Genomic DNA, 13646 nt, shown 5'->3' on the forward strand with positions numbered 1-13646 from the left:
CATAGCTTATCTCTTCTCGTTTTCCGAAGGGTGCTGCCCTCCTTTGCGTGCAAGAGGTTATAGGGCTGGGTTCTGGTACTGGGAAGCTGTAGTTCTGTGTCCTATCTCCCTTAAGGGTATTGATCCTTTTTATGAAGGGAGCTGTGTAGGGGTTCTGGACCCTGAGCCCAAAGTCTTCTGTCCTGTCAAGCTAATTTAAATAATGGTCAGAGTTGTTTTCCTTGAGGCCCCCCTTTTTTCTTCTGTGGTGTGGTCTGTAGAATTTTGTATTCTTGTATTTGGACGTTGCCAATTTTTTGGACTGGGTCTGTTACCTCAGAAGGGGGGTCTGGGATCTGGCTGCTCTGTTGAGTCTTGAGCTTCCAGTCGCTGCAGGTCTAAGTGGCCTAAGGGTTATCTCCCTGCCTAGTGGCAGAGGGTTGAAGTTGATCCTGCGGTGGCAGCTCTTTAACCTCGTTCCTGCCTTGGTGGGGGGTCACAGTGTTCATCCCTCCACTGGTCGCTCATGCTGCTGGTGTTGGATGTCTAGCGTGTCGTCTAGATTTTTTGCAGCATTCTCTGTGGGATAGTCTCCCATATTGGCTTAAGGTCAGCTTTGCTGTCTTGAAGCTGGAGTTTGTGAGTTCTTGTCACGAGATAGCTTTTTCTCTGATGAGATACTCATCCTTGTCTACATCTTCCGAATTTTTTTTAGTGTAAGTGGGTTTCCTACCTATGTTTGACTAGTTTAGCTACTGTGTCTGCTATTCTAGGGTTCAGTGGGGAGCTTGTGGCTTCCTTGTGGCACCTTAAGTCGTATGGTTTTGTGTCAGGGATCTGACGTTAAACCTTGGGATTTTTTCGTGATGGCACTTTTTTTAGGTCTGGTGTTGATCCCTGGTCCTTGCCATTCTAGACCGTTCTTCCCTGGGCGGTTGTCTTTAGCAAGGTTCGCCTTAGTGGTTTCAAGGTTTCTTTCCTTCGTTGGTGGTCCTTTAGACATCTTATGGGTCCTCCGTTTTCTCCCTCGAGGCTAGGTGTAGGTCCCTACTTCGAGACGAGGGTTATCTTTGTGTGATCGGAAAGCCTGCGGGACTTGGCTCCTTGGGTTTTTTTTGTGCTTGATGGATCTAGGGATCTGAGTGGTCTTTAGCTTGGCTTTGTAGGTTATTTACCTGATGTTCACTTACTGGGTCCTTTCAGGTTTCTAACCCGTCCTTCCAGTTTTTTGTAGGGTGTTGGGTTTTTCAGGCTATGGTGCCCTTTGAAGGGGCCGCCAAATAAGTGCGCACTCACTTGCCAACCCAAACACAGACCAGGGTGGGTGCTTAACGAAATATTCAATCTGGACAAGGATAAGCACTCGCTGGATTTAAACACAACAAATTATTTATTAAATAATTTGTTGTGTTTAAATCCAGTGAGTGCTTATCCTTGTCCAGATTATATATATATATATATATATATATATATATATATATATATATATATATATAAAGTTGCAGAGGTGAACGGCACTCACGAGTATGTCAGCTACCTGGTGCTCTCACTAGGGAGAAACAAACAGTAAAACAGTTATGGATCCCACGGATGTACACCATTGACAAAGGCTCGTGTGTGAGCCGAAACGTTTGGTAAACAACTTTGCCAATAAACCGGAGTGTTTTTGAAAAAACCTGTGTGCCTGCTTCATTTGGGTCCTTGCTGCAACACGGAGTCCGTCCGTGGGATCCATAACTGTTTTACTATATATATATATATATATATATATATATATATATATATATATATATATATATATATATATATTTGGATACCACAGGCTAAATCAGCTATTTCAAATGCAGCTGTGGACTCTTTTTATCCTACTGTTCCTTGTTTCCTTGGCAGAATGACTATGGGATGAGGGAAGTGGGAGAGGTATTTAAGCCTTTGGCTGGGGTGTCTTTGCCTCCTCCTGGTGGCCAGATTCTGCATTCCAAAAAGTAATGAATGCAGCTGTGGACTCTTCCTGTCAGAAGAAAAGAAAATTAGCAGTTAAGCATAATTTAAGTTTTTTTACCTGATCAGTTGCCCTTTGGCTATAGCGTAGGTCACATGTTTTGGGTGGCATCTACTGGCATGGAGAACAGAATTGCCAGATATGGGCTTTCTATATATGCTGGTCTCAATGTGGTCCTCTTTATCGCCCTTCAACGTTATATCTAGGAAGTTGACGACGTCTCTTGTATCTCATGAGTAAACATGAGGTTCATGTTGTTGTTAATATAGCTTATAAATCCAAGCATACTGGCTCTATCTCCCTGCCAAATAAACAGGAGATCATCAATAAATCGCCTTTAGTAAATTATATGGGCTCTGAAGGGGTTTTAATCTCCAAAAATGTGGGACAGCTCCCACCAACCCATATATAGGTTGGCATAGGAAGGGGCAAATTTTTCTACCATAGCTGTCCCACATCTCTGGAGATAGAACACCCCCTCAAACTCAAAATAATTGTGGTTTCGTAGGAAATCGCCTTAATTCGAAATCTTTGGAAGTCAGGACCCAGAGTAGCTCTAGACGCTGTTTATAGTAATCAGTATAATACATAGATATTTTGTTTCATGTCACTTACCTTTTAGTGTGATTTTTAAAGTATATATGTATCATATCTATATAGCCGACACAGCAGGTTCTATTATATCTAAGAAAGCTGTACTCTGGTATATGGTATTATTATGGCACCTTTCCACCTGACTCTGCTTGGATCTATTGCTTTATGTATTTTCTCTCTTTTTTTTTTTTGCTCTTTTTTTTTTTTCTATTCTTTTTTTATCCTGTTTTTCACTTTAACCTGAATCCCTCAATTGGATAACAATGTCATCAATTCTGCCAGCTGAGGAGAGATAATGTATTGTATAGATACTGTTGTAATATTTAAGTATTGTATACTTTTATTCCGTGTATGTGTTAAGGAGGTGTTTCACCTTTTTAACCAATTGGTATTTAGCACACCCTTTTTAAGGAGGTGTGTATAGTATACCTTTTAACAGTTATGAGTACGGCTCAGCGCCGAAACACGTAAACTGTATTGCTGAATACTGACTGTGATGCTATACCATGGGATTTTAAGCCTTTTGTATTAAAAGTAAAGTTTTAAACCGCTGCTTTTGCTTTCTTCATTAGACGTATACATATACTATGCAGCACACCCAGTGTCAATCAAAGAGAAGTGGTCAACCAGGAATAAACAAGTAGTAACTTGTTCTTTGGTAGGCCGAAATACCAGGCAATCTTCCTCTGAACAAGGGACACATCAACCCTAGACAATTGTTTTGGCCTTCTGTGGGCCTAGTCATTGAGGTGCAGCCATTATACCTCCTAGGCACATTGGGCAGGGTGTTCATGTCTGGTTTCCCCTATCACCCTTAGGGAGACTTTTTCTAGGGTCATAACACAAATATATACAGAGAGAAGCGTTCAAACATGAATAATAAACAGCTCAGTAGCTTGTTCTTTGATGGTTCACCACCTGGGAACACCTGTGATTCCCTGCCCTTTATGTTTAGAGGGATATAGCTGCAAATCAGTGATGAGGCCCAGAGAAGACCTAAACAATCACTTGGGGTTGCTATGTTCCTTGTTTAGAGGAGGATTGCCTGGTATTTTGGGGCTGGACTGACCTTTTTTAGGCAAGATCAGACTGATATACTTTAGGAAAAGTCTCCTCTGTAAAAAGCACAATTGGTCTAAAAGATGCTGCTCCCAGTTGGTAAGTCACCCTAGAACAAGCTACTGAGCTGTTATCCATTCCTGGTTGAGCACTTCTTTCTGTATGAGTTTAACTATATGTTTAACCTGGTTGTTGGGGTCAAATACTGTTACCAAGGGACATTAGTGTACTACTAATAAAATACTCTTATACATTGTTTTCCATCCATCATGACTCCTCTTTCATCTTTCCACTAGTTAAACTTCATGTGGGGCAACTTAACGCTTGCATCCTCTTCTCGAAAAGATGCCACAGTCCCATCCCTACTTCCAGGGCAAGTGGGAGTTCTGTCTGTAGAATTCATAGCACCAGCTTTAGAAGGAACCTATACCTCCCACTGGCGGCTGGCTCATAAAGGTGAGCAATTTGGACCTCGTGTCTGGTGCAGCATCATTGTAGACTCGCTTCCTTGCACAGACAATATGGAGGATATGGAAAAAGGACTAACATCTCTCAGATCATCCAACCGCAGTCATCAAGAAGAGGCAAGTATACTCTCATGCGTGAAGTCACTCCTAAGTTAATCTGATTAGTAAATAGTCAGTGAGTTTCATCTAGCTGGCTAGTTGTATTATATCATGTATATGTTAGGGCAATTATCACCAACAACAGCTTCTAGAATATTCAATTTTCAAAATATTCCTTTCATATAGGTTGCGAGAGTCCACGAGTTGATATGTATGGGATATACTTTCCTACCAGGAGGAGGCAATGTTTCCCAAACCTCAAAAGCCTATAAAAAAAAAAATCCACTTCACACATACCTCAGTTTTTAACTTTACCTCCGTTGGAGGTGGTTGAAGCATGATGATGTGCTTGATTTCTCCAGTGAAAGGTGCTTCAGAGCATATACAGAGGGAAGTGAAGGGAGTACTGCCTTATGACACCATATTTTAGCCTCACGGGAAATCTTTCCATGGGCTCTTTGTAAATTCAGTCGCAGGGATTCATATTCTGCCTCCCTTTACAGATCGATGTTATACTCCTATTCCATTACCTCTACTGATATGTTTCAGTACTGGTTTGGCTGTCTGCAATGAGTGGACAAGTGTCTATGGGTAAGTATGTTTTATATTTTATTATATAGACACTCACAGCTATGGGTTGGACACTTTTAATTTAAAACAAACGTTTAAATAAATATAACTATGTGTATGAATGGCCCAGGGACAGATTCTTACTATTCCCCTTGCTTTCATATTGCGCCAAATAGTTCACATGCAATAATGTGATCATAAAATCTCAACACAAAATTTTTACAAACCTGCGCACGCAAGCCCGCCTTCTTGGCATCAGACCGTGCACTTTAATTTTGCAACCTTTTTCAAATATTGCGCCTTTAAAAGCGCAAATTGCTTTTTCATTTTTTTGCGCCACAAAAGTGCAAACTTACTACCACATACGTCTCTAAGACGCATTATACATGCGACTTTTAGCACTTTTTTTTCTTCACTATTTGATTTGCATTTGTAATTGCACAATCTGACTTTAACTGTTTTCTAGGCTTCATTTGCTTAGCGCTTTTAACGTCCTTGCAATGCTATATAATAAAGGGGCATATTTTTTCCTTTTCCTCAAAAAGCTTACCTTAAGGGGGTAATAATAGTATTTATTGCAGCTTTATTTTTTAAATTTTTTTGCCATTATGGAGCAGCCCCAATCTGTCACTAAAGTTACCATAGGAACTGAATCTGTTGATCACCTTTCTACCAAAGCTAAGTGTGCTGTAAAACAATTGAAGTAGCTTCTTCAGCTCATTAATGCAGCTTATGCTTAGATTTCTTATTGCAAACCTATCAATCTAATGATGTTTCTATATGTACTAATGCACCTACTGTCTTACAGATGGATGCAGATGGCGTACCTCCAGCAATGAAAATTTTATTGCTACTGCCATTACAAAGGCCTTGGCTGCACTATCGCCTTCAAATAAGTGTGAAAGGTCAGTTCAAATTTTACCTTCTACTAGTAATATAAGAACTGACCTGCAAAAGAATCTTTAAATGATGATTCCTCTAACAGTGAGGTTTCCTCATCGGACGTAGTAACTTAAAATTCCTCTTTATTTAAAATTGAACATATTCGTTTTCTTTTGAAGGAAGTCCGTCACTAAACCTTCTATTGATAAACCCTGTAATCATTTGAATTCAGTATATAAAACTGTTGTCAATCTCCCCTGAGAGTTTCCTGTACCTGATGTTGTCTCTGATATGATTGCTAAGGAATGGTCTAAACCAGGTGTCACTCATAACCCTTCTTCAAGGTTTAAAAAACGATATCCTTTACCTGCTGCTAACTTGCGTTATGGGGAAACGTTTCCAAAAGTTGATGGGGCCATTTCCACTCTGGCTAAGCGCACTACTATTCCTTTAGAAGACATTACTTATTTTAAAGACCCTTTAGATAGAAAACTTAAATCTTATCTAAGAATGGCATATCTACATACTAGTTATATTCTTAGACAAGCTATATCTATTGCTGACATAGCTGCTGCTTCTACTTTCTGGCTATCCAGTCTAGCTCAGCAGTTGTCTTCGGACCCTGTATGTTCTAATCTCTTGAATTTTCTTCAATATGCAAATTAATTTTATTTGTGATGCAGTGTTTGATATTATGAAAATAAACATCAAAAATATGTCTTTAGCTGTCCTTACCAGAATAGCTTTACGCCTTAAATCATGAAATGCTGATATGGTATCTAAATCTAGATTACTATTTCTTTCTTTCCCATAAAATAAATTGTTTGGGTCTCTACTGGAGACCATCTTCAAATTTGAATAAATCCAAACAGAATAAGAAACCTAATCCAGCCTCTAAGACTTCATGAAGGTATGGCCCCCAATCCAGTACTACAGGTAGGAGGCATTTTCATTTTTTTTCAAAAATCTTGGTTAGAATCTGTCCAAAATCCCTGGATTCAAAGCATTATTTATCATGGATATCGAATTGGATTCAGAATACAACATCCTACTGGAAGGTTTTTTTTTCTCATCCATATTCCAAAACATCCTATAGAAGCTCAGAGTTTTCTGAAAACGGTCTCAGATCTCGGATATACAGTAGTAATTGTTAACAAGAAAAGGGGATGGGACTTTATTCAAATCTCTTCATTGTACCAAAGAATGAAAATTATTTCACTCAAATTCTGGATCTGAAAACTCTAAACAAATTTGTCAGAATTCCAACTTTCAAAATGGAAACTCAGGACTATTCTGCCTTTTGTTCAACAAGGTCACTTTATGTACACAATAGATTTACAGGATGCTTACCTTCACATATTTATTCACCCAGAACATTACTGGTTACTGAGATTTTATTTTCTGGAAAAGCATTATCAGTTTGTTGCTCTTCCGTTTGGTCTAGCAACAGCTAATCAGAGCTCAGGGAATTGCAGCATTTCCTTACCTGCACAACTAGCTGTCCTCCTGCCGGATGGCCAGAATGCAGGTAAGTGCATTTTGTCTTCTATATATAGGGAGGCTGTGCACTTAATAGTTTACCTGCAACATATGGGACTTTTATATCCTTGGTAAGGATATTGATGGCAGGGAGCAGGCACCTATAGGGTGACTTGAGACAGGGGTTTCTCTTTTTTTATTGGGTTCAGCTAAGCAAGGTCGTTTTTTTTATTGTGATCACTGCAGTATTATGCTCCGTATGTATGTTGAGGGCTACATATTGGTTTGTTTTCTGTTCATAAGCACAGACCGGTCTCAAACAGTAAGGGAACCTGCAGCTGAGGGTCTTCCGTGTTTTTTTTTTTTTTTTTTTTTTTTTTAAATATGACCTATGTTTACTTTTGCGGCTCCATGAGGAATGCTATTCCCTCTAGCTGTATTTTTCTGCTATGGGCTAATGTCCTCCGCCATTTTTAGTTTCATGGCGGGTAAGAGTGTGTTTGAGATGCGCACCTGTTTGGTGATGGCGTATTTTGTTGTTGGCCCGCTTCTCCGCCTTATCCTCTGACTGTGTTAACGTAAGGAGCAGCGGATTCTCTGTTTTCAATTATTTTTTATTGTACTAGAGGAAGCCCTGCCATATTTCTTTGGCTCATTCTTTTAGGAATATAACACAAGAGACTGCAGGTAGTAAGTGCAGCATGGAGGGGATCTAAGTGCTAACTAAGCCAATATCTAGCTTGTTTGTTTTTGTAACCCCAGAAGGTTTTTTTCCTGCTTCTTTTTAACACCTCCGTGTCTGAGGTGTAGGGATATTTTTCTTGTAAACTTAGTGCTAGTCTGTAGAATGTATTGCAAGAGTGTTTGCTGAGACCTTAAAGGGACAGTACATAACCTTTTCACAATGTAAAGTTAAAGAATTTTATTTATTTTTTCTTTTCGTGATCTCAGGACATGGAAGCCTTTATGTTGGATCCTTTATTGGTTATGTATTGTATCACAAATTTGTTATTTATGCAATTTGGTATGCTTGCTTAGCTAGACTTTTCTCATGTGGAGATAGGTTGTTGCACATTGAACCCAATGTCTCTCTGGTTGATGCTGTTCAGGCAATGCCACAGCTTTCTCCCTAACGTTCCTAGCCTCCATGGCATCACATGCAGTGCCCTGTGGTTCCTCTCAATCTCCTGGATGAGTGTTTTTGCCTGCAGATTTTACAGTTCAGATATTCTCTGTGGTATCTGTAACTTTATCTGTTTTTCCTCTGTGTCAGGGGACTAGCAAGAGGAAAATTATAGATTCAGATAGAAAGGTTTCTGTTCCACCTGTTGCTACTCAGGTTACTTTTCTTTATAGGGGTAGCCTTTGAGGGTGAAATCTCAGATTTGGACAGTATAATTCCTTCATCTGATGCTGAAATGGTATCCTTCAGATTTAAGCTTGGACACCTTTGTGTATGGTTAAAGGAGGTTTTAGCTACTTTAGAGCAACTCCGATACATCTGTCGTTATCAACCATAAAGAATCGAGTAAACTTTGTATATACTAGGATTCCTCTGTGGAAGTTTTTCCTGTTCCAGACCGTGCTAGGAGATTTTTCACAGGAATGGGTGAAGTCAGGGATTCTTTTTTCCCTGTCTCCTGTCTTTAAAAGGTTGATTCCTGTCGCTGTCTCTATTAAATATCATGATGCACGGTGCCTAAAGTAGTAGGGCATTTCTACTGTGGCTTAAAGAACTTCGAGGGAGGATAGCTTTTCTTTTCAGGATCATTGGACTAAGCTGGAGGTCACATGGATGTTTGTATTGCCACTGTGTCAAGTGCGGCATCCTATTGGTGCAACGCTTTGTTTGATTCCAATTTTGTAGGGACTACTTTGGAGGAGATCCAGAACAGAATTAAGGCTCTTAAGCTAGCCCGCGGGGTGTTGTGGCTATATTCTTAGTCAGTGGATTTTCCTCTGAGTCCAAGCTTTTGGCGCTTCCCTAACAGGGTAAGACCTTATTTACTCCTGATTTGACGGGAATATTTTGGATAATGGATACGAGATGTCCCAGATAGGCTGCGGACACAGTATCTCAGGGTTTCTACATAGAATTCATACCTTGACTCCCAGAGACAGGTTCCACCTCTCAAATTATCTGCAGACCAGATAACAGTGAGTGGATATAGGATGTAGAGGCGTAGGTCTTTGTGTTATATCCTTTTTCTGATGCGTGCACACTGAGGAGTAGAAAGCTTGGCTTGTGATTTGTAAAAGACAACACCAAATATTTAGTGCAGTATACTTACTCCGAAATATTCAGAGTTCAGCCTCTTCAGATAAGACCTCTAACAAAGGTTGCTGTTTCTTTTTAGATGTGAGTGTATCTGTAAGTAACGAAGGTTACACTGAAAGGTTGTATCCCATAATGTGTATAAAGTGCAATATACTCACTCCGAGTAATTCGGAATCTGGCTCCTCAAAATGGTTGTAACTGTAGTTGTACTTCCAAAAAAGGCAGCAAATAGAATACTTGTTGTAGAAAAACAAATATTTATTAAAACATGTCAGTTTGACAAATAAAAGCTCTTATTTTGGCTCTTCGCGTTTCAACGATACAATCTTCTTTATCAAGAGCAGTAAAAGTTTGGAAGTGCTGCCCATGGATAGTACAGGTGCTTTTTATACAGGTAATCAAGTTTCCTGTTCCGGTAATAAACTGGAATAGGATTCACAAATAATGCTTTTAATTTATCTCCATCTGATTGTATTCGAGAATCATGCAATGTGTATATTTGCTGAAGCAATATCGCTCAATTTCTCTATAATTTACTCAATCAGATGGATATAAAAGAACCGCTTACATTGTAACCAATCAGATTTGAGCAAAATGAAAGTTCCCTTTAGAGTCGCGATCATGTGTGTGTTCCTTTCAGGCCCGATGAGAGTTTCGTGGTCACATGTTGTAGCTGGGCCAATCGTGTAGTGAGCGCTGTTTCCAAGCTTTGTTCAGTGTATTCATATGTCCCAAATGAATCGTCATTTAGACCAATGTTCCTTCCTCATTATTTCATCTGGGAATATGCAATGAAAGTGCGGATCACCTTGGGTCATATTATCAGATTTTATACAAAAGTAAAAAGTAAAAGAAATTCAAAAAGAATAAAAGCATTTATTCAAATCAATTATAAATAAATATAGAACAAAATAAAATGAAATTAATGTAAACAAAAGTTAGTAGTTTTTTCTTATTTAGCTTATATGAATTAATTCATAAAATCTAAAGTGCATATAAATTAAATGTGATATTTTTAATTATTTATTAAACATTTTTAATTCTTTTTAATTGTGTTTTGTAGTGATAATTTCTTATACAATCATATTTATTTTGATCATAATTTTAAATAGAAAAGTTATTATTAATTAGTGATAATCTAAATATCTATTTAAACACGTGCATAATAATGTGTTGTTTAGTGTCCAATTAATATGTATTACTTGAAATCTGAATACAATTAGTGCTATATACAGTGAGGCATTTTTAAAGTGCATTTGGGACCTCTCTTCCCTGTGAATGTTAGTTCCAGTTCCTGTAAGGTAATGAGGTCTAGAATTCTATTCATTCCTGTTCTTGGTTCCCGAAAAAGAGGGAATTTTTCGTCCTATGGTAGATGCTCTGTTGTGGCTTAGTGGTTAGCACACTAGGCTTGCAAGCAGAGGGCCCAGGATTCAAATCCACCTCTCGATGCTGGTTGTTAACTGTAAATCTAAAGTGTCTAAACAAGTTGACTCAGGTTACCGTCTTTTCAGGATGAAAACTAGTGGTTTCATTCTTCCTTTGGTCCAAAGTGGTCAGTTCATGGTGACCATAGACCTGGAGGACGCGTATTTTCAAGTTCCTGAGTTTTGCCTTTATGTCAAACATTTTCAGCTTGTGACTCTTCCCTTTGGCCTTGCCACGGCTCCCAGAGGGGGCTTTCTTTGCAGTGATCAGGTTTCTGGGAATTGCTGTGGTGCCCTTCCTGGACGACATAATGGGTAAGGCGCCATCTTTTCAACAAGCAAACTTTCATACAGAGATATTGTTTTCTTTCTTCGTTCCCACGGATGGAAGTGAAACTGAAAATGAGTTCCCTTGTCTAGCTACAGGGGTAGTTTCTTAGGGACCATATTAGTTTCCCTATCTCTGGAAATAATTTTGACAGAGGTCAGAAAATAGAGGATTCTTTCCTCTTGCCTCTTTCGGCACTCTGTTTGGTTTTAGTAGATCAATGTATGAAGGTAATTGTTCTGATAGTTGCTTCATTGGACATCATCCCTTTGCTCGATTCATCTGAGAGGGTGCTGTTACGCATGTTCAGATAGTGGATCTGGGATCTTGTGACTCTGTCTCGGAGGATAGATCTAGATCTATCGACTTGAGATTATTCTCTGTGGATCAGAGAGGGGAATTAGTGGTAGAGCGCTCGCTTTGCTTGCAAGGGGTAGCGGGATGGTTACCCGCATTCTCCAGAATCTTTGGTTTTCTCAGGAGTATCTGTCAAGGGGCACATTCTTCAGGAGACTTTAAAGAGTTATAGTGACCATGGTCGCTAGCCTTGTGGTACTTTGGAGGAGCCTGCTCTCCCTATAATTAGCTTGTAGTGGAGAGCGATCTACAATGCTCTGATGGCTTGGTCTCAGTTGTCTTATCTGTTTTTTTCAGGTTCTAGTTGAACAAATTCATCTCAGTGGTTTACATTAACCACCTGGGAGGAACCTGGAGTTCCTTTGCCATGTTTTGCGTGGATTTTTCGGTGGGCGGACGCGCACATTTGTTGTTTATCCACTATTCACATTTCAAGAGTGAATACCGGGAGCAGACTTCTTGAGCAGTCAGATTTTTCGCCTGGGGAGTGGGTGTGTCTCCCGGAGGTGTTTTCCAGGCTAACCCTCAAATGGGGGTGCTGGAGTTGGAGATGGCAGTACGCCAAACTTCCAAGTTAGGTTTAAGGTTAAAAGATCAGCAGGCTGCTCTGTTAAATACCCTGACGGTTCCTTGGGATCTTAGTCTGATTGCTCTCCTTCCACGGATCATTCCTCTTATCAAATGGGAGTGAGCATCAGTATTTTCATAGTTTCTGCATAGTCTCGCAGGATCTGGTATTTAGACCTAGTGGAGATGTATTTCTTCCACCTTGGTAGTTGTTCCTGAGGAGGGACCTTCTAATTCAGGGTCCGATTGAATGCTTAGTTCTGTCTAAGCGTGTTTTTTTCTCAATTGGTCATTTAGCCCATGACTCAAGCTCGCAAGCCTGTTACTGGTAATTTCTCTTGTTAAGTGTGTTCAGTCCACGGGTCATCCATTACTTATGGGATATATTCTCCTTCCCAACAGGAAGTTGCAAGAGGATCACCCAAGCAGAGCTGCTATATAGCTCCTCCCCTCACATGTCATATCCAGTCATTCTCTTGCAAGTCTCAACAAAGGAGGTCGCGAGAGGAGATAGGAGTTTTTTTTACCTAATTATTCTTCAATCAAAAGTTTATTATTTTAAAATGGCACCGGAGTGTGCTGTTTTTTCTCTCAGGCAGTATTTAGAGGAAGAATCTTCCTGCGTGTTCTATGATCTTAGCAGACATAACTAAGATCCACTGGCTGTTCTCGCACATTCTGAGGAGTGGGGTAACTTCAGAAAAGGGAATAGCATGCGGGGTCCCCCGCAAATGAGGTATGTGCAGTAATATTTTCTAGGAATGGAATTGACTAAGAAAACACTGCTGTTACCCATATGATGTAAGTACAGCCTTTATAGCAGTAGTAGTGACTGGTATCAGGCTGATAAATGTATGCACAGTGGAGTTATTTTCTAGGGACTAGAATTTGACTGAGAAAATACTGTTAATACTAAAATAAATGTATGAGCCTTAACTGCAGTAGAAGCGACTGGTAGCAGGCTTAGTGATAACTTTGCATAACACTGGAAAGTTGTTTTTAAAACGTTTACTGGCATGTTATTCGTTTTGTGAGGTACTTTGGTGATAAATCTTTTTGGGCATGATTTTTTTCCATATGGCTAAACGTATATTTCTGCATAGAAACCGTTATAACAGGTCTCCCACTGTTGTAATATGAGTGGGAGGGGCCTTTTTTAGCGCCTTGTTGCGCAGTTAAAATTCTAGCACAGTCTTCCTGCTTCTTCCTCCTTGATCCAGGACGTCTCCAGAGAGCTCAGGGGTCTTCAAAATTCATTTTTGAGGGAGGTAATCAGTCACAGCAGACCTGTGACAGTGTGTTTGACTGTGATAAGAGCGTTAAATCTTAAATTGATTATCCGTTTTTTTGGGTATTGAGAGGTTAATCATCCGTTTGCTAGTGGGTGCAATCCTCTGCTAAATTCATACATTTACTGTTAAAATTGTTGGCTATAACTGATTTAGTTCATTGTTATTTCAACTGTGACAGTTTTTTTGTGTTTTTAAAAAGCGCTGCAGCGTTTTTTTCTATTGCTTGTAAATTTATTGAAAGATTTTTTCCAAGCTTGCTAGCCTTC

General features: G+C 39.6%; 1 protein-coding gene across 2 annotated transcripts in view; it reads left to right on the forward strand.

Annotated features, from left to right (window-relative positions):
- NBR1 (NBR1 autophagy cargo receptor) overlaps positions 1–13646 on the forward strand; it is a 357560-nt gene that overhangs the window by 131537 nt on the left and 212377 nt on the right. For both annotated transcript variants that reach the window (XM_053699587.1, XM_053699588.1), the window contains exon 13: positions 3931–4218. In XM_053699587.1, the coding sequence (XP_053555562.1) occupies positions 3931–4218 (288 nt within the window). The remainder of the gene's footprint in view (positions 1–3930; positions 4219–13646) is intronic.

This window comes from Bombina bombina, chromosome 1 (genome assembly GCF_027579735.1).
Source record: "Bombina bombina isolate aBomBom1 chromosome 1, aBomBom1.pri, whole genome shotgun sequence".
Classification (NCBI taxonomy): domain Eukaryota; kingdom Metazoa; phylum Chordata; class Amphibia; order Anura; family Bombinatoridae; genus Bombina; species Bombina bombina.